Below are 27,319 nucleotides of genomic sequence, written 5' to 3'. Positions count from 1 at the left end.
TGGATTTGGGATTTTAAGGACACATGAGACTGTGACATTTTCTGGCTCATTTTAAAATTTTCTAAATGTCTTATGTATTCAATATTTTAAAAAGGCACCAAGATCCTGAGTTTGAGATGTAGGCATTGTTGTAGGGTAAAGAGCTTCTGTTGAATGATGATTTGCAAAAATATGTCTTCAACATAGTACTTAGAAGTAATTTTATGAGTGGAATATCTATTTAGTCTTAGGATCGTGTATAAAATCTTGCCCTAAGTGAAATTAATAGATTAGTTAATATTTAATGGTGAAATACTGGTACTAGGTTAACATTTATAAAAAAATATTTTTCAGAAAGGAACATGCTGGGAATTCAATGTGAACCAATCAATTAATTATTGCATTTATTCTGAAGCTTGAATTTTGGAGTCCTAGATCGCAAAATGACATGTTTAATGTTTACAACAGGTATTAGAAATTGAGATGTTTTTTATTTCTACTATTTTAGAGTAAAATTTTAGATAATGTTCCAAACCACCATCAAAAAATGCAGAGCAAACTTTTCTGTATATAAACTGTACATAAAAACAAGGCACTATACATTTTAGGGAGATATGAAGGTAGAAAGGTGGATTCGCACAGGTTCCATGCCGGGAAGTACACATTTTTTGTTCATTTTAGCACCGGAAGCAGCACTCAGAACAAGTCAGACCTAATGCTGAAGGAGACATTTCTGAACACATGTGAAGATACGTATTGGTGGCAGAGCTAGTTCCATCTACCTTTTAATATTATTTTGACACCAAAAAAACAAACAAACAAAAACAAAACAAAAAAAAAAACAAAAAAGAAACTTAAAAGTGAATGAATACATAGTGCTTTGTTAAATACATATTTGATTTATATGGTGTTTATATAAATATATATATATATATTTTAGAATCCACAAGCTATCAAAATAACACTTTATAAAGAGAACTGCTTAAAAAAATTAGGCAACGCTTAGCTGGAACAGGAGGGCAGTGCTCTCACGGCTGTTGGGAACCGCTGCATAAGTGCACCTATGGATGGTTTTAATTACATTACCTGCTGAATCGTGGAAAGAGAGTTCTGAAGTGTTCTCTTAAACATTTACAAAATACACAACTCCAGGACAAGCAGTAGAGCTAATAACTTCAGGGTTTGAAAACTCTGATTAAAAAATATTTTTAAAAATACCAGTCCAAAAACTATCCATTTTCCTGGTCCAATGGTATTGAAAGTGACAACAGAGGTTCCGCCAGCAGCATCTCTCCGCTCAGAACAGACCTTTTGCTTTTTTCAGGTTCACCTGCTTCCAGGCGGGCAGGGCACTGTATTCCTCTCTTGTCATGTCTAGTGCAAACTGGAAGAGTCGGGAGAAATGCCCAGAGCTGAGTAAAAGGACTCTCGTACCAGCCCAGTGTGTGGCTTCATTGCTGTCCCACCTGCAGAAACACTTACCTCAAAGTCTTCATCAGTGAGATAAATCTCAAGCTTTAGAGGGTCAACTCCCTCGGGCAGTGGCCTGGCCAGGAGATCAGCCAGTGGATAAATGGTTTTACAGAGCTTGGCTAACACGTCTTCCACAAGAGTGATCTGGTTAGAAACTTCCGTATCCTAGACAAGAGGAAGGGGCAGAGAAAAGTCTGTGTCCCACATGTGACCATGCTCTACTATGTGCTTGCAAATGCACAACCCTGTCTGAGCCCCACACCAGCCTGGAGATACTGGCTCTCGGGGAAATGGGGCTCTGAAGTGGAAAGGAATTGCCCAAAGCCCCTCGGTTCTTCCAGCTGACTTTAGGTATCTTCCCACTGCAAGTTTCAAACAAATCCTCAGGGCTGCCTCAGAAATAAAAGTTTAGGGAATATCATCACATGGGTGAATTATGGCATAATATTAAATTTGAAGTCTGAACACCAGAAGCATCCAAGTAATGGGATCTAGTTAAAAATATTTTAAAATAATTAACCTTAAAAGGAACTGCACTCCCCGTTCCCCCCACAAGCTCCTGTTTCTTAATCCACGATAAAAAAAGGTGGTCAGAAAATATGTCTAGAATATGCGGGGGCTGAAACAAGATTTTTTAAAAACCTCTGTGCATTTAATCTGAATAGGTTATTCCAGTAAATTTTCTTTCTCTGTTAAAGTTGGGATCCCAGGTTGGCTGCCCTCCTTTTGGGTGGGTGGGAGGAGTGAGGGGCTAACAACGCAGCAATATATATTCCGTGTGGACCAGCAGGCAAGAGGCAGCTTTCAGAGCCAGCCTGAGCCTGAGCCCTGGGGCAAGCTGCTTCATGTTCTGTGCCTTGGCTCCTTCACCAGTCAAATGGGGATAATAATAAGATGATTCTTAGTGGACTGTTGTGAAAATTAAAGGAAAAAAATCAGTGTAATGTGGAGTGGTGCCTGGCGCAGAGCGAGCTCTCAGTGAATCCTAATTATTATTATCATTTGTCAGTGTGGGACGCCTGACTGTTCACTGGCCGCAATCCCACAGGCCTGCCCAAGACATTGCTCAGCCCACTGCCAGCCCCCAGTGATGGAGAGTGTGCACAGAAAAATGGCCCTGATTTACATCCTTGAACTTAGACTGCGGAGACAGTGTTCGGATTCCCTAGAGGTTTGAAGTTTTGTGGATCACACATTTATTGTGAACAGAGCCCTCTCGCTGTGACTGTGTTGGTCAGCAGGGTGCCTCAGCTCCAAACTGTGTAAATCAAGTCCTTTTGGCCAAGAAGAGCAGTGATGCTTGCACTACGAAACAGGCTCACTCTGTTGTTAAGCAGCAGTGAACTTTTCTGTTTTTGTTTAAACTTATTCAGACCTCCTATAAAATACACTCATGTCATCTCCCCCCCTACACACAGAAAAGCAGTTCTCCTACACAGTCAGAAAACCAAAACAAATCTATTTCCCACCCAACCGAAAGCACCCTTGAACTTGCTATTGTTAGCAATGTTAAAAACTCATAAATTAAACAATTCTACATAACTGGAGGCAGCTTCCTTTTTTCTGTGCAGTTGGAAATGATAACATTCTGGTTCATAATAGAGATTCTGATAAATGCCTCATGTGGTATTACCAGGTAGTCTCATAAAAGGCAGTATTAACGTGATAGTGAGCTGTTCTTTATCAGCAGTGACTCACAGTACAGCCATTCCCTTGGTTATTTGTACATGTTAATTCATCACGGGGTTATTTTGTGTCTCCTGTAAAATAAGGTCAACGTCTGAAACAGGATTTTGCTGTGCTTTACATGGATCTTGAGAAGCAATACATTTTTCGCTAACAGAATGAAGAGACAACAGCTTTTATTTATGGATATTTAACGGATAATTCATTTTACCTTCGCTTTTAGGATTTTTAATCTGAGCACCGCATGTAGAAAATTACCAAAATACTTCGATTGATTTCTCCTTGGGCCTTTCCTCTTCCTAAGCTAATTCTATGTAGATTTGTTAACAGGTTGTAAATGAAAAGCTATGCTCTCACTTTGAAAATGCAACTTAGATGCTTCTCCCCAATGTAAAGTCCATCCACGATCTGAAAGGCGGGAGCTAATTAGGTTGGTGCAAAAATCATTGTGGTTTAAAAAGGTTAAAAATAATTGCAAAAACCACAATGGCTTTTGCACCAACCTAATACCTTCACAGGGGAGTGTGCTCACCATTTCTGTGATCTCAGCGATGTCCTCTCTGTGCTCCCAACTGGGAAACATATTGGTGAAGGTCAGAGGCTCCAGACCAGCGTGGATCAGGTAAGATTTTGGGGGAGGCTTCTTGATATTTTTTCCTGCAGTTACATAGAATGCAAATGTCAGCAGACCCAGGGAGGGCCTAGAGACTCTGTCTTTGTTTGGATCTCTTGACTTCATGCTTAAAACGGAAGTTATGGGTAGTTCATAACAACACATGGATGGTGTTTATGTAACATGTTATTTTTCTGCATATGACAACGTATAAAATTGCATGTAATCAGCCTGACGACTTCCTGAACATAACAAAATGCTTCTGGGTCCTTGGATGGGAGAACGCCTTTCTCTGTGGCTTCTGGGTGGGGCCCTTTCTTCTTCCTGTACTCACTTGCAGAAATATTCCTCTGACTTTTTAATACAGTGTTAAGTTCACTGTGGATTAAGTGCCATTTTATAAGCCACTTTACCTTAAACATTTGGGGGGAAGTTGAATAAGTTATGTATTACTAAACAGCTTTCAAGAAGGAATCCATTATATACTCGGGGACACTCAACTAATCAATAAAACCTTGAAGATTCAATAAGAAATTACTGGCATCTTCATTTTATATAAAAGACCACAAATTTTAGGTGGACAGTACAGTAAAAAACCATGAATCGACGATAGATTTTTCTTTTTAGATGTCATACCAAAAATAATAATGAATGGTAACAAGGTTGCCATTGGCTTTTCAGCCTTTGTGGGGGAATTTTCTACCCCCCGGCAGTGTGAAGCTGTGTGCAGTAGACAGTGTGTGGGTGGAGGCCAACGTGTCCCCTGGCATGATTCCTCCTGAGTACAAGAGGGTTTTTGACAGTCCAGGGCCTTCCACAATATAGATAACCCTTGAACAACATGGAGGTTTGGAGCACTGACAGGCACCCCGTGCAGTCAAGAACTCACATATAACTTTGACCTCCCCAAGAACTTAGGTGTCTCGTGGTATCTGCAAGGGACCAGTTCCAGGACCACCCACAAATACCAAACTCCATAGACGTTCAAGCCCCCTACATACAATGGTATAGAACAATGCATATAGCCTACCGTTAACCTCCACATCTGCGCACTCCAAACCACTGATCGAAAATACCGTTTTGGGTTCACAGTTGGTTGAATCTGCAGATGTGAAATCTGCAGATATAGAGGGATGACTGTATATTTATTGAAAACAAATCCATGTGTAACTGGACCCACACAGCTCAAACCTGTGTTGTTCAAGGATCAACTGTACAACATTTCATCTTGAATAACAAGTTGTACGGCTTCATAATATAGAAGAGAAACATGAAATCTCATTCATGCTGGCAGCTGAGAATATTCTAGCTTCAAAATGAATAAGCCTCAAAAGTTAAAGGGAAAAACATTGGTTTCACCACTGTCTGCTGGGATTTACCAAGGCTGGCTGGCACCCACAAAAAGAGAAAGCCTGGTCTGGGAATCCGACCAAATCTGCAGAAAACCAGCTGGGCATTAGCCTCTGGATGGACGCTGGTCACTGTGCTGAGGGGTCCTGGCTTGTCCATCACCCCAGCCCACTTCCTGGGGACGCTCACCTCTGCAGTACTGGAGCACGGTCTCCATGGCGCTCTTTCTGTCGGAGGCCCAGCGAATGCGGGCAGACCCGGTGATCTTGTTCTCGATGGGCCACCAGCCTTGCCAGAGATACACCTCATGGTGATTGTCAACAAGGAAAAGTGCTATGAGGGCAAGGACAGACCAGACAATTGAGAGCTCCTTCACGGATGCTTCTAGGTCACTCTTCCCCAACTTCTAACAGATGCCTTTCCTCCCTGCTGCCTTTGTCAGTGGGAGAATCCCCTTGGCAGTTAAATTCAGGGGCAAAGGGAGGGTCTTCATAATACCTCAGCCCTTTGAACATTAAATCAGGAAAGACTTCTAGGCAGAGAGAAGAGGGCCTCTTTCCTCACTTCATCTTTCCTTCAGCTCCTTCTTCCTTGGCACCTCCTCAATCGCAGGCCTGCCAGTGGCCCTCCTGGGCACGGGCAGGGTGCTTAGAGTGGAAGGAATAATGCACATGCCACCCAAGGGGTTGTTTATCTCTAAAGAGCATATGAAACCCTGGAGAGTACATCATGCTGGCCCTACAGGTAGGTCACTGACGTGTATGGCCCACATATGCCTGCTTTGCACGTCAGGGCAGTCTGTGGTTCTGTTGGAGAGAAATGGGGCTTAAAAATCAAGTGTTCCTTGTTTTCATCCAACAATCAGCCTGACTCTTACCCCATGTGGTAAAGGGGCTATCACTTGCTAGCTGGTCCATTCTGTGTCCTTTCCTAGCATACATTTTAGGATTCTGTGCAAACCACACACTTGAAAAGCCCAGGGGAGGTTGATAACCCATCCTGAGCCAAAGGAGGAAGAGTGTGAATAGCAGCCTCCTGGTATAAGACACCTTGCAAATATTTCCCACAATATGACATGTGTACCAGTCAAGCTTTTAAGGTGGTGACCTGGGCTGCAGTGGCAGGTGACGTTCCTGGCTGTGGCTCCAGACTCTTTTAATGGGAGAGGGGAGAAGCCACGAGTGCCACGACCGCCGACCACAGGCATGACCGCAGGGAGGGAGGGAAAGAGAGAGGGTCTATGCAGCCCAGTCTCCAGGGACTCTGACTGCCTCAACCAGAAGAGCACAGAGGCTCTGTCTGGAGGTGGTAGTCAAGTAGAAACAGACCTGACCTTGGTATTAGAAAACATGGCGAGAGCCATGGCTCTGCTGTGCAGCCTTGTTATGGCAGGCACTGTTCTTTAGCTAACTCAGCAGATACTCCCAACTTCCTGCTCCTTGGCACTGGCTTTCCCAGGATCCCTTATAGCTGGCCATGTGACAGAGCTCTGGCCAAAGGGATGTAGGCAGAAGTCGGCTGGGGGCTTCAGGGAAAGCTTTTGTTTTATCTGATAAAGGGGAGAGACATGGCCATGACTGCCCACTGTCCTACTCCCACTTTTCTGTCTTGAACAAAAACATGACGGCAGGAGCAGAGGCAGACAAGTGGGGACCGTGAAGCAAGAAGACCTAGGGAAGGCTGGGAGAGTAGCAGACACACCCGGCCTGACGCTGCTGTGCTCAACCTATTCTTAACTGACGTATTTGGGCGAGTTAAGTAACTGAGCCTCAACTTCTTATGATATGTGGTTGATGTCACTTTCCTTTTGGGTAGATGTGAGGATTAAATGAGATAATATAAAAAGTTCTGGCAGTCTACTTGATGAATAAAAACTGCCTAACAAATGCAAAAGGAAAATAAAAAGGCTTTTTGGAAGGTATATCTTCTGCTGCTCAGCAAGACGACTGCCCTGAGGGCCGTACCTGGCTGCGGTGCGCTATACAGATCTTCCTGAAGGAAAGGCATAGAATTGACCACAGAGGGGTCTCGGGCAGGATACATAAATTCTGTGGCTGAAAAATCTCCAGAGGAACTGCTGAGGATGAACAGGCGGGGTGTGAAGTTAAAATTTCCAGGATCTTGGAAAGAAAAGAGAACAAAGCTAAAGACAAAATATGCACCCAAATAAATTTCAGATGGGTTGGAGAATTCAGGTAAAACATGAAATAATCAAAGAATTAGTATACAAATAGGTAAGGTTTCTCTGAACTTGAGGTGGCAAAGGCCTTTTTTTTTTTTTTTACCATAATTGTAAAAGAAGTCATCAAAGGGGAAGAGATTTATGTATTGACAGCATAAAAATGAAAAATTACATTGCAAAAAAGCAAACCAACAAATAAAATGAAAAGGTAAGTGACAAAATGGGAAAAAAGGAAACTTGTTAATATCCTTAGCATATAAACAAAAATGTGCGAAAAGCACAAATAAAACATTCACCAAAGTAGAAATACAGATGGCTAAAAATTACATGTAGAAAGTGTTTAATGGTACTTCTAATTTAAGACATGGAGTGAAAACAGTGCTTAGATAGCATTTTCCCCCATCAATTTGGCAATGATGGAAAAGGTAATGTACTTTTGTGTGTGCTTAGAAATGTACAGTTTTGTATACTGCTGGTGAAAATGGACTTGGTGTAAATGTTCTGATACACTTGTGAATATGGACTATAAAACTTTTATTAGTTGAACACAGCAGTTCCATATCTAGGAATTTACCTTAACTAGGAATGAATGCAGATCATTATTTTAAAAATTATTCATAACTATATTATTGTATAATAGAGAAAAAATGGAAATAACTCAGCTCTCCAACTCTAAGAGACAGGGTAAGTAGAGAATGTCATATATTATAGAATATTCATGGAATGCCCTGTAGTTAGTAAGAGTCTAAATTATTAACAACTTGGGAAATAGCTCATAATAAAGGGAAAACCATGGCACAAAACAGCATGTATAATGCTAAATTTTATTTTAAAAAATAGATATGTGTATATAACAGAGAAATGTTAATTTTTGGTTATCTTTGAGAGATGTGATTATAAGTGACTTATTTTCTTTTTTAACTTCTCTGTATTTTCAAACCTTTTCCATCACCAATATACATTATTGAAAACATATATATATATATATATATATATATATGAAAGTTTATAATAATTGAGAGGTGCTAAAATGGAGTATATATATATATATATATATATATATATATATATGAAAGTTTATAACAATTGAGAGGTGCTAAAATGGAGTGGTTATGCATCCATGCCATTGTTGTCCATCCTCGGACAAGCTGATTCACTTTATAGTGCCTCAGTTTCCTCATCGATAAAAATGGTAGAGTGCTGGGTTGTGAGAATTAAATTTACTTAACATCTACCAAGTGTTTAGTGCCTGAATCATCCTGAGAGCTTAATAATTGTTAGCTTTTCTTCTTATGTTGATTTGCATTTAAGTTGATCTGTACTTCTGTGCATTTAAATACAAAACTGACCTGCTCTCTAATTTAAACTCTGCTACTTCCCTGCACCCTGGATGCTGGCCAAACTGAAGGCATCTTGTTCCATAGGTTCACACTGTGTCATTGCTCATCTGGTTTCCTGGCATTTTCTTTTTTTCCCTTCTCTTACCAAGTCATACCTACCTCTAGCTCCATGTGAATGCCATGTCTCTGTGCAGCTGGGGGTGATTTTTCCTTGTGGAAGTAATGCTTTTTTTTAAACCCTCAACCTCCTTCACCTGTACCTCTTTTATTATACATATAATTTTTATTTGGCATTATAATTAGGCATACATCTTATTTAGCCTTATCGGATTGTAGACTTGTGAAGACCTAACCTAGGTTTAATTCATTGTGTTGTACATAGTAGATGCTCAATAAATATGTATTGAATAAATTAGTGATCAGAGGCTATGGAATGCGATTTTACCTTGAAGCATGCAGTCGTAGGCTTTCCTATCTCTCCTTCCTAATGCATCCCAGAATCCCAGGGGCTCGGAGCCTTCATCACACTCGTGTATTGTCACTTTGCTGCTGCTATGCAGTCCTGCTTCCAGGGGGCATCTGCATGGAGACCAATAGTTTTTTTTTTTAAGCTTTGAAAGTGTTGGCAGCACAAAATTATTCAAGACTAAATCTACAGATGAATTCACCATCTCTCTTTTACTACTTTCTAACTGAAACAACTCTTACTAATGAATAAAAACATGCTCTGTAGTTTATGAGTGTGTGTAGCTGTGGCTTGGCCCTTACAGAGGAATGTACAATTACACATAAGATATAATGAACACGATATTCATTTTTACGTATAACATACATATTTGCTATTCCTGGTTCTCTTCTGCTGGAACATAAGCTTCATGGGGACAGAGACTTGGGTTTGTTCACTGGCAAGTCCCTGGTCCTTAAATCTGTGCTTGGCACCAAGTAGGCACTCAATCGTTTTTGTTGAATGAATGAGGAAATGAGCTCTTTGTTTTCTTGTTTTTTTCTCAGGGGTCCAAGTGAAAAATCCGATAGGCTATGAATGCCTTAGGATTCTTCACAGAATGTCATTTATCATCCCCCCCCCCCCCCCCGCCCTCAGAATGGTGTTTTGAGATGAAACATCTCACTTCACAGCTATCTGCCTGGTGAAAGTTCACTGGTCTTCCTTCTTCTCTCCATCCTCTCCTTGCAGCACCACGCAGGCCCACACTGCACTGTGTTGGTGCCCAGAGAATGGATTTTACCTAATTGTACTTAGGTGGTACGTTGTGGTCCTAGGAAACTTCATTTTTACTGCACAGACGTCACCAAGGTACTCCCAGGTCTCAGCCTAAGGGAACACTAGGCATCTCCTGGACAACTGGGGGGGGAGGCCCGGGGACTTCTTTGGCTGCTTGTAATACCCATTTTGTAAGCGCCACAAGAAAGTGCAGAGCCCCAGCTGCGTCCCACCTCTAGACAGGTGAGCAGACATTACGGCCCACTCCCCAGGCCCTCACTTAACGCTCTAGCATAGTGTGCTCTCTCTCTGTGTGAATGGTCAGTGTGTGTGCCTTCCTGGGAGATGAACAAAACCCAACACCTGGGGTGCTGGGCCTGAGACGTGCCCCAGGGGTCCAAGAACTCACTGTCAGGTGGTTGCCTTCGAGAATGTAGAAATAATCATTCTCTAAAGAGGCAGCATCTTATAGTCTGGCACAGTTGTGGTTTCCCAAACTCCTCATTAGCTAACTGCATTTTGAGATGCCACTGTCTGCCAGAACTCACTCTGAACTTCTAAGAGATACTTGAAATCTGCTCTCTTTAAGTAACAAAGGACTCTGGGCTTATAATTCAAAGCTGAATCACACCTACAAAGAAACTAAAGTTCTTGTTGGGTCCTTTCCTGCGACCCTCACCCTGCCTTTTGCTGAGGCAGGTAAATCCTCAGAAAGTGGAAGAAGCCCTTAAGTTGGACGTTTTGGCTGAGATGTGTGTCAGATCTAGTGGGTGTGTCAGAGGCCCCTGGCAATGGTCATAATTCCCGTTGTTACTATAAGCACAGCGGGACATCCACTGGGAATCCTGAGAACCCTTCCCGCCTTCGCCTACGTGTCCCATGGGAAGCCGCTTCCAGAAGAGGCTCTCACACACACAACACTCACTGTTCTTTGATTTTATTTGCTGCAGTCCTTCCAACCTCCTTGGTGTGGGCTTGGGCTTTACATCCGTGCCACAGGTAAATGAGGGCTTTATTTACGTTGAGGACAACCATGGACGTTCTGGACCTCAAGCTACTACAGTGACAGGCCACTTCCAGCAAGTTTCCTTCCATAGGCACTTCTCCTCGCACACAGTACAGCCTCCACTCACCTGCAGGGGGCACCAACGGTACAGGGTTAGGGTGTGTGCTACACAGGGAGACCTGCCCTTCTGGGCCTCTGCTGGGCAGTCAGCAACAAACACTGCCCCGTGACTTAAGGGAAAGTAGAGGCTGAGGTCATGCCACCGCTGAAGTCAGCGGCTGTCTCACTGCCAACCATGAAAGCAAATCCTTTTGGAGTTAGAAGCAGGTTGCCAAAAGTTCACGATGCAGAGAAACCATTTTTACAAAATTTATAAAGGCCTAGGTAAGTCATATAACAGGCATGTTTTAAAAGCCTCTAAAGCTAAGATTTTTTGTTTTGTTTTTTGTTTTGGATGCTGGCCAATAGAAAACTCATAATTTATAATAGAAGATCCACTGACTTTTTTTTCCTCCTAAAAAGAGACAGAGTCTCTGTGAGGATTCTGTTTAAGGTGAAATAATCTTCCAGCCTCCAGCATGCAAAGTAGGATCTTGAGGTACACTCCACAAGAGGGGTGAGGGTTATGAGCTCCCCATAAAGCTGATTTATAAGGCAAACATTAGGAGGCTTTCAGTGGTAAGCCACAGCTATATGAAGAGAGACTTACTTTAAAGCCCCACGCCTATAAAAATACCTTCCAGGAGAGGAAAAACAACTCTAATTCCAACTGTAAAAGTGACTCACTTTGCACATTTTCTTCCTCTTCTTCCCGTCTCCCGGAGTGCACCACCATCCCCCCTTGGAAACATTGCAGAAAACAGGGGGGCTCCTTTCCCTGGAGAACCTGGACCTTCCAATTTAAACACATTAGAATAAGTAACATGTATTGGTTTTTCACAGGCATAAAAAATAATGCACATCTGTTGTAGAAAATCTGAAAAGTATCAAGAAGTGTACACAAAAGCCAGTGACTATACTATTATTGAAAGCTGACTGCTATTAAAATTCTAGTGTATCGCTTTCCTTTCAAAATATTTTTCAGGTATATAGTTTTTCCAAACAAAAAACAGGATTGCTCTTTTATGTTGCTTTCTACAGTTAATGTTTGTCATTGAACATATTTTTTAAATGTGAATTGGGATATTTAAATGGTGGTTCATGGTATAAATATGACATGATTGATTTAAACACGTTTTTAACGAAGAACACTTCCCGGCAATGAGAATGACTAATGACTGACTTAGTAATTCTGGGAGAAAGTACTGTCTCTTTGGCAACCTTTCCAAGAGTTTGGTCATATTGCCATATGCCTACAAACCACAGCTCCCCTCGCCTGTTAATGTGCTGTCTTCTGTCAGGTGTGACCTGCACCATGATAATGTGAGCATTGAGTCAACTGACTCTCATTTTGGCATTTTCCCTGAAAGAGGAAATTGTTTATTGAGGCTGGCAGTTGGGGAGCACTGAAGATGGAAGCTTTTTTCACCATGAGTTAACTTATCAATCTCAGGGCCCATTTCGCATAATTAAGTGCCATTTTGTGGCAGTGTTGTATAGGTCTAGTGATTTTCCATCTGTTGGATTGATTGAAAAAATGATATGCTCCAACTGGCGAGATTAAGACTCAAAACTCTAAGGAGGATTTTGAAGGCATGATTAAAACATATTCATTGATGGCCTTTGAAAAAAAAAAAGAGGGCAGCTGGAATTACCCACTATTACAAATAAATGCAAACTGAATGGTCGATAACAACTGTTTGTAAAATATAGTCCATAGTAGAAGAGGATTGGTTCTTAGGAAATCTGGAAGGCTAAGTGAGTGTTGCTCTATTTCTGGAGAAAATTCCTCTGTTCTCTCCCCTATGTGTCACATTTCCCAAAAACCTCAGCGTTAGCTCTTAATTACGGGTACTAAAGGATGGAACCTGAGGCATAGACAATCCAAACATTAAAAAGAATGTTTATAAAACCTTGGATTTGGGCAGTAGTACCTGCCTGTCATTATGCACGTCCTGGGGTCATAATGGTGACTAAGACCAGGACAGACAGGGTCTCTTCAATGTTTGTGAGCAAAGACAGATAATAAATAAGTAAATAAAATGGCTATGTAGTTTTACATAGTGGTGAGTGCTATGAAAAACATAACACACACTAAAGGGACAGAGAATGATGGGAAAAGAGGGAAGGGATTTGGATAAAATAGGGCGGTGACATTGGAACGTAAGCCCGAATCATATGAGGTTGAGAGTTACTACATATGGATCCAGGGGAAGCATTCCAGGCAGGAGAAATAGTGCAAAGGCCTTGGGGTGGGTGGAAAGAGGTGTGTTTGAGGAACAGCAAGAAGGCTGGAGCAGCCGGGAGCTGGTAAAAGACCAGGGTAGGTTGGAGAGCTGTGCAGGGCGACCACGAAGGCGCTGGTAGCCCACGGGGAGGCTGCTTCGATTGTAGGCCAAGTGCGATACAGAGCAAGGAGGCAACATGATCGGACATGTTCTATCAAAATCACTCAGGCTGCTCTGAGGAATGCAGATGATAGGAATACTAATTTTCACATTAATCTCTGATATTTCCTTAGGATAGACTTAATGAAATGTTTATGAGCATTTTAAGGATCTTGAGCCAAAAGCGTTTTTCAGGATGGCTGTTCCCAGTCACACTGCCGATGAAAGCATGGGAGGACCGTCATCTTACTGCGTCCTTGACAGCCTGCATCCATCCTTTTAAAAAAAAATCTCTACGAAGTTTTGCTAAGTTTCCACTTAGCAAAGAGATGCTAAGTGGAAAACAGCATCTCTTTGTTTTATTTACAATTCCTTGGTGATTAGTTAGGTGGAAACTTTTCAAAAACATTCCTTGGCCCTTTGTCCTTGTTTTGTGGAGTTACTGTTTGCAGATGCAATATTTTATTTAAGGTCATACTACAACGGGTGGGCCTTCCTGGCTGAGTGGTGGGGAGATGTAAGGAGCGGTGCAGCCTGAAGTCTGGAGAAGCTGGACCAGGACTAAAAGTGTATTTAGTTGAGATGTCTTTGTTCATTAGGTTCCTGGGCTCCTGGAAAGGACATCTCTCTCACTTCCTGAGCAGCGGCTTTCTAGGACTTACCTGGGCACCTCTTTCTTCATCCAGTTCCACTGTCATCAGAGCCGATGTGCCCTTCTCACTCACAGTTGACTGCCGGCCTTGCCAGAAGAAGTAGACACACTTCTCTTTGCCAGCCACCCTTATGGGGTGCTCGCCCTTCTGTCGACTCCCCACTGCAAAGACACAGAACAGCAGAGAGTGGGGTGAGCTGCTGCGAAGCCAAAAGAAGAGCAAATACACTGCTCACTTCTCCAGGCTCTGTGAGGACAAAGAGTACAGAAAGAGTTTTTGGGCAACGGGGCTGAGGAGAAATCATTCACCGCTGCAGGGAAAGTAAATCACACTGCAGGAGAAGAGAAAAACCACCTTTCTTCCAGCTAACTGATCCTGAGACTCCAACCTGGAGAAAAGTGATCTGAAGGGTCCTCTTTATACCCTAAGAAAAACATCTGTCATCCCAGAGGAAGGTGCAGACATTCCAAGTGTGTGACAGAGAAAGTGGTGACTGACAATGCAGGACCTAGGGTTCCCAAATACGCAAATGCGTTTTCCATATTACACCGCTCTTGGGCAAAAGATTAGCTAGTAGAGAAAAGATATTGAAAACAACAGCTGGGCCAGCTTTAAGCACAAAGGGAACAATTTTAGTCTGTTAAATGTATTTTTGTAAAAAACTACCACTTTGAAGACGCCAAGTTCTGTAAGAAACGGAAGGGATGAATTGCTGACATATCACTTTCATAAAATAATCTGGGATTTAAATAATGTCTGTCACCAGGGCTGTAGCCGGGATTAAGTGCTGGTTATCCTTGCTGTCTGGCACCTTGCAGGCTTCAAGCACACAGAAGGCGGGATTCACTGACAAGCAATCACACAAAGTTAATTGGCCAAGTTGTCGTTTCAGACAGTATTTCAGACCACAAAATTGCTACCTTTAGGAGCAGATCTCACTCCTGGCTCTCCCTCAGTCATTCGTTCCGCAAATATTTTTTGAGCACCTACTATGTGCCAGGAACTCTTTAAGATTCTAGGGCTACCGTGATAAGCAACACAGACAACTTCCCTGCTTTTGTTCTAATAAACAAATAGATTAGCAAGATCCTTTGAGGCAGTGGTAAGTGTGATGAGGAAAATAGACAGGGGTAGGGTGAGTGTTATTGGGACTGCCTGTGGAAGGAAGGCCCTTCTGCAGGTGGGTGAGGGGAGGCCTGAATGATGACGACCTGGAGGCAGAGCCTTCTAGGCTGAGTGACATCAGAAGACTAAGTTCTTGACTCAAACACCCGGGTGATCCTAGCAACTGGGGGTCAATAATGGAAGGGTGCTGACGATTGCAACACCCATGCACCTTAAAAAATTAATGATAATAATGGGTTCTCTGGTTCTATATTGCCTCCGTTTTTCACAGCTCCAATCCTATCAACAAAATCACCGTTGTCTTGAGGTTGAAGGTAAGAAGAAAGCTTCTTTATTTTAAGTTCTTAAGGAGTCAGAAGCCATATTTATTTGATTTAGTTTCTGACCCATTAGCAAAGTACTCATTAATAGTTTTCATAAATAATTATAATAATTCTTAAACTATTTTGACTAAGCACAGTCTTTAGTGCCACCTACAGTACACCTGAACAGGTCAGGGCTGTGTACTTCCATGTGGGCAAAGTAAAAGAGCAACCATCAATAAATAGATTACGAATATCCACAATTAATTTGGAAGCCACTCAATTGAAATTTCTGCTGATTAGATGGGGAGAAAAGTTTGTCTTTGACGAGAAATCCCGCTCTTCAAAGTAGTGAAAATTAGTTGTGTTAACTACATTATTGAAAAAAGACATGCTTAAAATATATCATAGCAGTTGATACATATTTTGGTATTTGCTAGCAATTAAATACACTGTGTAAATATATACGCATGCTTAATCCTAACATTCTAAAATGGACGTGAGTGTATGAATCTAAAATAGGATTGTATTTCTTTAAAAATATTTCATAAAACAGACTTTTCACTAATTTTCCTTGCAATTTTCTTCAACATACCCAAATGTCATCCTATGTATGACTTAATTTGTAATTCATTTATTTATTTTTAATGTTAGCAAAGTAAAGATTAAGCTGTTATTAGTAAGAACTTCTGGACTATAATCTTTATAGCCTTCATCAGGTGCCTATTTTAAAGTGTTGGTGAGTCATGCCATCAAAATACTTGCAAGAGTAGGTTTGTTAGGAGTAGTTGTTTTTAGGAGTAATAGAAAACTCCATTTACTGACCGCCTACTGACAGGACCTTGAGCTGTATCATATTCCAGAGTGGCCGGACCCAGTGTCATTGGGGACTTTGAGCAGCTTGTTTCCTGACCTTTGGGGGTGTGAGCCATGCCCTGCGGTACCTGAGGAGGTGGCTGGGACAGGACACCTACCCATTGAGGCCTCTAGTCTCCCTTCCATGGAGCCCAATGAGCTAGCCTCTCTGTTTGCTTGTGCAGGCCGGCCGGCGGCCACCAAGAGGACGACTGTGCTGCCTCTACAGCTGCTGCTTTCTACTGAGCCTGTCCCAGAACATCCCGAGCTCCACATTCAGTCCTGTTTGCAGGTGCAGCCCTTGTTGGGTATGAGCGAGGAGGGGCTGGACGAACAGTCACTAAGGGGCCAGTGCTTCTGGGAGGACCACGGAGTGATTTCACATTCCATTGGGCTATGCTTTTCTGCTCCCAGAGGGACGGTCTGGAATCTGAATGCTCCTCACTCTAACTTAATTCTCTGCAGCTGGACTTCTTCAAAGTTATAACTTTGCTCATAAAGATAGTGCTGGATCTGGCTGTGAGAGGAACACATTATTATCTGGGAAAAAGTAGGGAAAGTAATTGCCTGGCTCAAATCATTATTTCTTAGGGGCCTCCAAGTCAATAGTCTGTGAAGACCTCACATCTTAATTTTTTTTAATTAATTCATTTTAATAATAATTCATTCATTCATACACTTGCTATGACTTCTTTTTTATAACTAACAGCGGGGGTAAGGACATGACCCAAATGCACACTGTAGAGCACTTGGTCTCCCTTTAGAAACATACAGTTCCCCTTGTATTTTGAGAACAAGAACTATGTAAGCCTTTCAAAGTTGTTCCTTAATGTTCCCTGTCCCTCACCTCCAAAGGTTAGTAGATTTTTCCCCACTAAATTCCCTCTTATTGTCTTTATGACCAACGAGCCACACAGATTATTACTTCAGTTTGCCAACTCTGTGTTACATCAAGGAGCTTAAAGCTACAACAGTGACTCATGGAAATTACTATTATTTTGGGTGGATCCATGTTATTTCATCTTCAAGTGAAATATAGTAGTTATGCTGTTGCTGCTGAGAATGTCAAAGACAATTATTTCCTGCACCTACCACGTGAACATGTGCCAGGCACATGCTAAACATTATACATACCAGAATATAATATCCTGTGAGCTGCATATTATAAGCTCTACTTTCCAGGTGGGACAACCAAGGCTCAGAGAGGTTAAGTAACTCCACCCAAACTGCAGAGCTGGGATGAAGGGCCTGAGAGAAGATTCAGACCCAAGCCATGTAGCCTCAGGGCCTGTGACCTTTCCTCCATGCAACAGGGTTTTCTATGGAAGGGAAAGGGGCTTTGGTGTCCAGCTCCGCTCTCTCCTAGCTGTGTGATTTCACTGGGTTACTTAATCTTGGTGTCCTGTTCCTTATCTGAGAAATAAGCATAAGGACAGAACACATCCCATGGACCCTCTGGGAGGCACTCAACGGGAGTCTGCGGTGAAGTCCCCAGTGTGTATCTTGTGGGTTGGGTGGACCTCTGGGCCTGCAGCCCTGCTCTGGACACTACCCTACAGCCTTCCTGCCCTGCCTGGAGATGCCATCCATTGGCCACCCAGGTCTTACTTTGCTGGGCTTTTCTGACTGCAGGCAGATGCCATCTCAGGGAATTGAGCTCTCCTCCTTCAGCATGAAGTAGTTACCTCTCCCCTTACCTGCCTCATTGTCATTTATACCATATGTTTCTCGAAGGCAGGCTTTGAAATAGTTACTTGCTCCCCCAAAATGTCTCTAACACATATAGTAGGTGCTCAGTAAATGCCGTGAGTTGATTAAGACTTACTTTTGATAAATTAGGAAAGAAATCAAATGGCTCTAAGTCTGCAGGTGTCTGGTCAGCAAATGACAACCTCCCTGTGGCCCAGGGACAGCCCCACCTGGATGGCAAGAGGGCTATAAGGAAGTGAATCAAGCCTTTTGGAGTTGGATCTGGAAATCACAGTTGTGACATCAGCTCTCTCCTAAATGGGTAGTGATGATGGACGCTGTGGGTAATGTGGGGTATTGTGTGTAACGGCTATTTCTGGTCAAAGAAAAGCGCTTCTCTCTCCAAAGTTCACTTGCTGTCCTCCCGCATTGCTTCTAGTGCAAACATACAATTGAGAGTTTGCTACAAAGGGTATTTTACCGGCAGGAACATGAGGAGTTTCACTATGTAGTTAGTCTACCAGATCCACAAAGAACTGCTAAGTTCTCAGCCTCACAGGAAATAGCTTCTTCCATTTTTAATAAATTTGGAGGGGCATGTATTTGCTATAATGTTACTACTCCATTTGGTCTCAGTTCTAAATCATCCAGATATGCTTTATTTAATGACTTTAATTCAAGCAGCATCCAGCCACATGGCAAATATCAACTGGAGGCAAATCATCAGTTTCCTAGAAAACCTCTGGGGACAGCGCAGGGGAGGGAGTGGAGGTCATAAAAAACCTTAACATGCAAGTTTGCTCTCTGTCAGGGAACAGCCCAGATGTCAGCCATGCTGGGTTGTCAGGGATTTGTCTATAGGTTTGCTAAGTGGTTCTCAAAGCGGACAGCTAGGCTGACGCACTCCAGCCATGCAGCCAGGCGGAGCGTGGTGTACAGAGAGCCTGGTTCCAGCAATGCTGAGGTTCCCAGTCTCAGAGTTGGGTCCGGGCCTGTCTCAGTTTGAAGAGAACACAAGTGTCACTAACCTGCGGTGCTCACCATGTACTTCCACTTGACCACATAGGCGTCCCCCTCATGGAACTGCCCGATGCTCTGTTTGGGGAGCCTGCTATAGTCGAATTCTAGGATATGCCAGACATCCACAGAGACGCTGGCAATCTCAAACTGCCTCCTGTCGTCCCCTTCCACCAGGCCGTAGCCACGGCCCACGTTCACGCCGTCCAGCACAGTGCCAGTGGCCGTCTGAGGCACTGGCACCATCCGGGTCACATCGTACGGCTTGACTTCAGCCCTCGGATCCTCCTAGAAGGGAACATTAAAAACAAACAAACAAAACAACAAACAAACAAAAAACAAAACAAAAAGATCCGTTCACTTGCTTGTTTCTCTAGCCCTTTTGTCTCACACTCAATGCTGTCTCACTGTTATTGGGATGGCATGAGAGTACAGCTTTCACACTCTGTCTCAGGGTGTTGAAATGCATTTAGGGGAAGGCTGCATTTAGGGTAAAGACTTGGGGAGGCCTGAATACACCCCCCACCACAGTGAATGGGACTCCCATAAACCCTAACATACAAACAGGGGTACGTTCATTCTTACAGTTGAAATATAACTAGAAACTGGTTTACTAGTAAACCCTGGGAAGGGTTTTAGTTTCCGGACCTCTCTTGTTGAGACCCAATCAGCCCTGAGGTTTGAGGCCTGGTCACCTGGCGTACCTTCTGCTGGGAAAATTCACTGGCATTCTTCTCATTAGGTCTCTTCAGTTCTGTCCAATCGAGAAATTTCTCTTTGAACAAAATAGTCTCATTGTGTTCCGTAAGTCTCCCAAATATTGCCCAATCAGGCCGCCCCTGTCCTTTTCTGCAGGTGGGTGGGTTGGGGGAGGAGACAAGAAAAGAACCAAGATTAAGCCATGCTAAAACAAAGCAAAGGAACCTCAACCGAACAAATGTGGTTATTGAAAAAAACTCAGGATACATAAGTAGTCTATAGAATGGTCTCATTCTTACTTATTTTACCAAATAAGTGACATTTTATTATTTTAGCCTGAAGCCTTGAGATGCTTTGTATGTACGGAGTTAATGAGGAGGAATGAATGGCAAACCATGTCAGGACTGGCTTTTTCTTGCCTTCTAGCAAATTCTTGTGTTTGGGATAGCCTGGGGTTGGCGTACTGGACTGGGAGATGGATGAGGCAGGAGTCACGTGCATGTGTTCCTCGCCTCCCAGGTCTCCCACAGGTGCCTGCAGGAGCTCACCAAGCCCCTGTCCAGTGAATGAACAGATGGGAGTTCACTCTGAACCTTCCAGGGTCTCAAGTCATGTTATAACCAAACTCTTTAGTCTATTCTCCTCTCTTACTAAACTGAGCATACTTTCATAAAGTAAATTTTTACACATTTGTTTCTAGGCTACTAGATACACAGTAGGCCGGGACAGCACAGGGACACAGGGAAGGAAGTGACACAGCCCAACCTGGAGGTCTGGTACTGCCTCAGGATCTCAGGATCTGAAACTGCGCTTGGAACAAAAGGTAACTCAGAAAAAGGTACAGGCATACCTCAGAGATATTGCAGACCACTGCCATAAAGCAAGTATCGCAATAAAGCAAGATGTAATCTTTTTGCTGGTGCATGGTCTTGCCTTCAATGTGTAAAAAATGCAACATCTGTGAAGCGCAATTAAACGAGGTGTGCCTGCACAGCCAAGAAAATGCATGCTGTAGAGGGTCCAGCCCTGAGAAGAACGTGCAGGTATTTCTCATCCTTCCAAATCAATCTTTGGTCGTGAATCAGGACTGGGACATGTATGTCCCCTCAGACTGACGAGCAGTGCTCACTGGGCCCTGCAGTGACTTCTGCCTCATTACTTCCTATTTTGGTCTGGACAATAATTTCTGACATCACAGCTAAGGCACATCACGGAGCTGCCTGTTTCCAAGGAGACTGAAAGGATGAAACCCAGGGTACAAACACTGTTACCTCACAGGCCAGTAGGACTGAACGAACCAAGAGTCAGCACCTATGGGAAATGCAGGACTCCTCTGCAAGGCTGTGGTCTCCACCAGAAAATGTCTGAATGGCTGTCTTTTACATAAATTTGACTCTGTGGACTTGCCAAGATGTCTACAGAGAGAGCACGTGGTTTCAGCTTTAGAGATGTATCTTTAAAGTTGTGAAGTTGCATGAACACGAGAGGGAGCAGGTTGCAGCGTGAGGCTACGAACGGAGTGGGAGTAGCCTTTTTTCTCTCCCCATCCTGACTTACATGTTTGAACTGGGTTAAGTCATGACACGTCAGTGGTTTCAGCCTCCTCGTTTCTTAAGAAGGGTTGGATGCTTAATACTGGCTGTACCTTAAAATCTCTGGGGTGCTTTCAAGACATACTGACACATGAGGCCCACCCCACACGAATTGAAAACACATCTCTAGGGCTGGGCCCGGCACATACATTTTTTTTAAAGTGCCTCAGCTGATTCTGATCTGGGAGAGGTTGAAAAACCAGGGGGTTGGGTGCTCCCTCCCTCATCTACTTCCAGATCTATGGTTACGTCACTGCTAAATATGAATTGTCCACATGTGGATTTTATGCTTTAGATATTTTTCTTTTACTATACCAAATAAAATATATATTTTTTAAGCCTTAGCTTCTGTCTGTAAAACTCTAGTTATTACAATACTAATTTTAGGCTAAATGTGCCCTTGTGTAAAAAGGATTTAAAAACTTTTCACCTACATTGACAAAATTTTTAATTGTTTCTGTAGTGATAATAATAAAATCAATAATTTGATTTTAAAACAGGAAGTTAGGTAGGAAAGTTGAAATTTGTACACTAGCTCAATGGAAACCATTAAAATGTGGTTGCATGATACCTAATATTCTATGCTGTCTCATGGCACATCTGCTTCTAAGCTATTATATGGCACACATAATTTAAAAACACTTTTTTCCTGGTAGCTAAGAAAAACAACAATCTCTTTGCATATAAGAATTATTTTTTTCAAAATCATATTTCTTAGAGTTTGTACATATCCTGTTGATTGACCAAAATTACTTTTAAAAAGTTCACTACACTGTAGAAAATATTAAAATTACAATCATTATTTCAATACCATATCTTTTCCCCTTCCATCCAAGAAAAGGCATAAACACCACCTACTGGCAAATAAATGGTAAATCCTGGAATTCAAGGACTATGCTTGCAAGGTATGAAATTAGAAGGAAATGTATTACTTTTGCATCTTCACATCAATGCCTGAATTCCAGACCCTGGGAAGTTTCAAACCAGCATGTAATTTATTTAAACAATTACTATTCATCTCTCACATTAGCATCTGGAATGCTGCAGGTGAGAACCATTTGTTCACTTCGAGAAATGAAATATAACACAGACATCTTCCACAAGACTACAACATCCATATTTCTGTATTAGTTATGTGAACACTAAAGACATCTTCTTTTTGTGAATATTCATGGTACTCCATTGCAGTCATTTATGAAAACAAAAATTTATGAAAAGCGATGATAGACAATTGTGAAAAGAACTGAGGCTCTGCTTGCTTTACAATGCCATCAAAGATGACAGGGATACCTGGGAATAAGTGGGTTGCATTCTCCGGGATCCAGTGGGTTAATGTCACAATTCTCATAGTCAAAGGTTCCATTCCATAAGTGCTTTGCCAGCTGAAATGCTATTTTCCGTTGTGCTAATGTAACTTCTTTTCCATGCCACACATAAACTTCACTGCCAAAATCAAACACCAGTACCTGGGAGAATGGCACAGAAGAATTTGTTAACTTCCAGGACAAGCTCCAGTTGAATCAGGGTCCCTACCGATAGTGAGTCAAATGGGTGATGACACAAACGAAGATGGAACAATCAGTACAAACTCAAAAAGATCTTAAGATCTGAGCCCCTGGCACTCTGAGGCAGCTTCTGCCCTGTTTTTCTGTCTTGTTGTCCTAAACGTCCAAGTAATGTTCCCTCCTTTGAACTTTTAAACCACCTAAAACTTCTGATTCATAACAGAGTTAAGAATGTCCTTCTTCCTCCCTCCTGCCCTCCTTTCTTCTCTCCCTACCTCCTTTGCTCATTCATTCACTTAGCACATACATATAGGCCACTCCATACATGCCACACACAGAGGACCAAGTGAGGTCTTCTCTATATAATTCCAAGACCCTCAGAGGCAGAGATCATATCATACTTATATTTATAGCGAGGAGTACTAAATGTTTGCTGAATGAACATGTTACTGTAATGCTATTTCTTAATTCCATGCCTATGGTTTGTTGTACTCTTTCTTCCTAGAATAATTTCTCCCTTTATTTCCAGCAATCCAAATTCTACTGCACTCCAAGCAAGGCTTAATTTTGCTTTATCTTTAAAATTATTCCTGATTATTTCTTTTTTGGGTGACTTGTTTCCCATGTAGATGCCTATACATATCCCACAATCAATCTAGCTTCAGATAACATTATTTCTAATATTGTTCTACTCAATGAAATTTTGTCTTTCCCTTTTTTTCTCAATACTTAGAATACACAATTGTACTGGAAATGTATGTATTTAATAACTATTTACTGGTGTGAGAAAAAAAACACAATACAAACTTGGTAAAATATAAAAATAAATTATACATACATATATGCATTTATTATTCCTGAACTAAAGGACTGAAAAATATTTTATTGATTGTTTATATAAAAATCAAGAGATAGGGCTAGGTAATATATACATTTTGCCTAAAATAGAAAATGATTCATTGGCCCTCCTCTGAACAATATTCTGATTTCTGTATTAGTATTTAAGGTGGCAGTAATGGTTTTAAATCACAAATAAATATCCTTTCAAAAGATGTCACTGTTCTGTGATGGCACTAACACTGGCTAACATTTGTGGGCACTTACTATCTATTTTATTGGGCAGCCCCGTGCAGAGTGCTTCTCCCACTCACTGTACCTCTTTTGATTGCAGAAGGGAGCACTTTGGGATTTTCCCCCAGAAGTCGTCATCAGGAACAAGCTTGTCATCCATCAGACGGTAAGTGCAGTTTGTTTCTATGATGGCTGTTTCATACAGTTCATCTTCTTTTGGGTCTCCAGCAGCTTTGGGGTGAACAATAAGAGGGTATCACATTACACACTGAAAAGTTGCTGGTTTAGAAGAATGAAGAGGGCGAGACGAAAGGATATTCAAGTCTTATCATTTTCTGAAATACAGGCAACTCTTACATTGGTAGCTGGTTTGGCCACCCAGAAGCTTCCAGAAGTCTTTGGATGCATGGGTGTGGGTATTAATTCCTTCTTCGACAGTTTGGATATAAGTAGCTCTACAACCAAGTTCCCTCTTTGTCTGAATTAAAGTTGCAAGTTCTGAAGCCTAAAAAAAGGGAGGAACACAATTACCTGGGCAGACAAGCCTGTGTCTTGGTGGAACGGCACACGTTGAAATCAGAGACAAGAAATGATGTGTGGCTGGAAGGAAAACCTGGTGACCCCGGGAGCCCGAGGCACTGGTTGTTGGGCATTTTCAATGAAGTCAAGAAAATGTAACTAAAAGACCAGGGGTATCAATTCTTTAGAGCAATCGTTTTTAGTCTTAGAATTTAACAGATCACTTGTGAAGCTTAAAAAAAAATAAACGCAAAAAACAAACAACAAAAAAACAGAAAAACATTCTCTGGGCTTTTCCCTATGAGATTCTCATTCATTAAGTTTGTGCAGAATTTCATAGGTACCTGGGATAAACAACTCTGAAGTGACATATCAGTTTCTTTTTTTACACAAGAGTGAAAACAAACCCAGGACTTAAATCTGGAGGGCTAGGTCAGAATCCTTCTAAAGCATCCCACTTAAGCACATAATGAAAGCTGGAGAGACATTCAGGAAAATAACTGCTATCTGCCCCTTCTCACTGGAATGAAACATTCATTGGGCATTTGAGGAGCTTTGTAATCATCTGGCAACTGGTACAACACTGTATCAGTGTATAAATGAGATGCTTAACCAAACTATTTTTATATTGCAGATACCAACCTTCGCCTTTTCTATGACATTTGCAAACTCTCCCACCCACAGGAAGCAGTAATGGGGAGAGAGCAGGAGGAAGCAGTCCCCGCTGTTGAGTGATGAAGCTCGAGGTTCAACCAGTCTTGTCTGCACATGTCTCCTTCCTGAACACAAGGCAAAGAGTCACCATCTTCCCAGAAAGGGCAACTCACCCAGCCACCGGAAGGGTGAGGAAGCACCCCCATCTGAAGCATCCCTTTCAATTCTAAGGAGTCTCACCTACCAATACTAGTTCCCAGGACCCAGAGTGGCAGAGGAGGATTTAGAATGACAGCTTTATGGATTATGTTCTCTTCAGTGCTTTCCCAAATGTTGCCAGGTTCTTAGGACGGCTATTAGTGTCCTGTTACAGCATGCGTGTGAATTAGCTGAGGGCCCTTCCTTCACTCATCTAGAATCTTTCTCTCCACTCAGCCCACCTTGACATTTAATAACTGCGGCCAGCATGCCACAGGCGAGGGTGTGCCTTCATACAGCATCTGCTTCCCCCCCTCCCCCGCCCCCACGGGAGAGTCTCGAGCAGAATCAACCTGGAGACAAGCACTCCCTCAGAGAGGCAACTGCTATAGAATAATCATCAGGAGAAGGACAGATGAAGTATCCTCTCCGTCTGTGAGAGTTTCCAGTGTGTTTCTGCCTCGCAGAGGCAGCAATCTGTCCTCACAGCCCAGAGCTAAGTCTCCCGTGCCGTGGATACAAAGGGTGTTGGAGTGGAATCCAGGTCCACTTCATTTGCCTCTGCTTCCCCTGGATTTCTTCTCCAAGAATATGCCTATCTCCCCTCTGGCCTGCGCTGACTCTTGTTTACCTCAATGAGGAGAACTGCGTGACTACGACGAGTTAGGGGCATCCGGTAACTGCTAACTGTGTGTGGCAGGGGCCGCAGGGCAAGGGGAATCAACCGCCAAAGCTGAGCTTCTGGAATGGGAGAGGCCTGGGTTCAAACCAGCTCTGCCGCTCAACAGCTGCTGTGACCTCAGGCACGTTACTAACTCTAGCTCTAAGCCTCAGCCAGTACAATACCTAGTGGATTTTGTGAAGCATACGTGAGAGGAGGTAGCTGAGTACCTGGCACACATCAGCTTCTCAAAAAGCGTGTATTCCCTTCCCCTGACAGGCAGTTAAGGGCAGTCGCAACTCCTGATGCTACCAGATTAAAACCTCTGGTCAATATGTAGCTCTCTCTGTGGCTCTTAAATACCTTTAATCTGCAACAGCATCAGCTTCTTATAGGGCACCGCGCTATTGTTTGAATTCTGTTCTGTCAGGTTGACGCTCCGCAGGCTGACATTGCTGAAGTTTTCTTTACTGGCTAAACCTGCCAGAGTGACTTCCGAGAAGTTGGAGTTGGAGGACACTGGGAGGGTTGAAATAGGAAACATGACTCAGGGGGAAGCAAGATGATCAGGAGAAAGGACAATGTTTACAATCAGAAATTATTCATAATTGACTAGCTTTTTCTTTGAAAGTTAGTCCTGAGGAGAACTCAAGTTTGATGAACTCTGCAGTTCAATGCTTAACCACTGTATTAAGAATTGAACTCTGTAATGAAATCAAAGTCTAAACTGACTGCTGACAAGTGTCACACCTCACCATGGAGAGGCAAGGATTGAAGTGACCTGTGGTACAGCTACATTAGTATAAAATTAGAAGCTGGACTCATTTACTGCAATTTCAGTGAAAGCTGGTATCATTCCTAACAATGTTTAGATGTTGAAAATGCATTCCTAAGGATGCATTTTCATGCATGTTAGATGTCTTTCATCAAAAGTCTTTATTTTTCTACCAAAAGTAGAAAAGCAGGCATTCCATAAGGGATGGTTTTGTTCTAATCTTTTTCTGGAGGCAATATGAACAAGTAGCTGATTTCCTGGCATCCTTTGCTCTCAGACTTAAGACTGTAATTACAAGATGCTGAGTTTTCAGTGTGAACCAACAAATGTATATTTCAATCACCCCAAAGCCATCCTCTGCGCTCCCCCAAAAGTGGAGGTAAAGTATCTAAAACTTATGTCAACAAACCTTTATTTCTCCAACTCATTGTTTTTAAAAAATGTGTATGCTGGGGAGAAATTCAGAAAAGTATTTTGCTAGGATAAGTTTCTAATACTGAAGAAATATAACACACCTTAACAATTCATATGGCACAGTGAGTTGGAAATATACTTTCTTAGTAAACCAGCTACATAGAAAAGACTCAACCACTTTATGTACCTACTATATTTCTAAGGAAAATTTTAAGAAATAGGTTTATGAGTGCTACAGTAAAATAAAAATTAT

At 42.3% G+C, this 27,319-nt stretch overlaps 1 protein-coding gene across 24 annotated transcripts in view; it reads right to left on the bottom strand.

Moving 5' to 3' along the window:
* Window positions 1-351: 351 nt before the first annotated feature.
* The window catches only part of SVIL (supervillin), a 222,385-nt gene continuing 195,417 nt past the window's right edge, over window positions 352-27,319 (bottom strand). For all 24 annotated transcript variants that reach the window (XM_074324735.2, XM_074324729.2, XM_074324730.2 and 21 more), the window contains 16 exons: window positions 26,241-26,396; window positions 25,007-25,143; window positions 24,203-24,350; window positions 23,931-24,076; window positions 22,560-22,735; window positions 19,683-19,827; window positions 18,990-19,266; window positions 14,000-14,151; window positions 11,638-11,743; window positions 10,771-10,978; window positions 9,069-9,202; window positions 7,066-7,221; window positions 5,291-5,434; window positions 3,671-3,795; window positions 1,462-1,617; window positions 352-1,363 (listed from right to left, as the gene is read on the bottom strand). In XM_074324735.2, coding sequence (XP_074180836.2) covers window positions 1,277-1,363; window positions 1,462-1,617; window positions 3,671-3,795; window positions 5,291-5,434; window positions 7,066-7,221; window positions 9,069-9,202; window positions 10,771-10,978; window positions 11,638-11,743; window positions 14,000-14,151; window positions 18,990-19,266; window positions 19,683-19,827; window positions 22,560-22,735; window positions 23,931-24,076; window positions 24,203-24,350; window positions 25,007-25,143; window positions 26,241-26,396 — 2,453 coding nt within the window. In that variant the 3' untranslated portion in view covers window positions 352-1,276. The remainder of the gene's footprint in view (window positions 1,364-1,461; window positions 1,618-3,670; window positions 3,796-5,290; window positions 5,435-7,065; window positions 7,222-9,068; window positions 9,203-10,770; window positions 10,979-11,637; window positions 11,744-13,999; window positions 14,152-18,989; window positions 19,267-19,682; window positions 19,828-22,559; window positions 22,736-23,930; window positions 24,077-24,202; window positions 24,351-25,006; window positions 25,144-26,240; window positions 26,397-27,319) is intronic.

The sequence above is a fragment of the Rhinolophus sinicus genome, chromosome 1 (assembly GCF_057876585.1).
Source record: "Rhinolophus sinicus isolate RSI-liver-muscle chromosome 1, RSI-T2T, whole genome shotgun sequence".
In the NCBI taxonomy this organism is placed as follows: domain Eukaryota; kingdom Metazoa; phylum Chordata; class Mammalia; order Chiroptera; family Rhinolophidae; genus Rhinolophus; species Rhinolophus sinicus.
The sequence above is the reverse complement of the archived record's forward strand: the minus strand, read 5'-3'. Positions and strand labels throughout refer to the sequence as shown.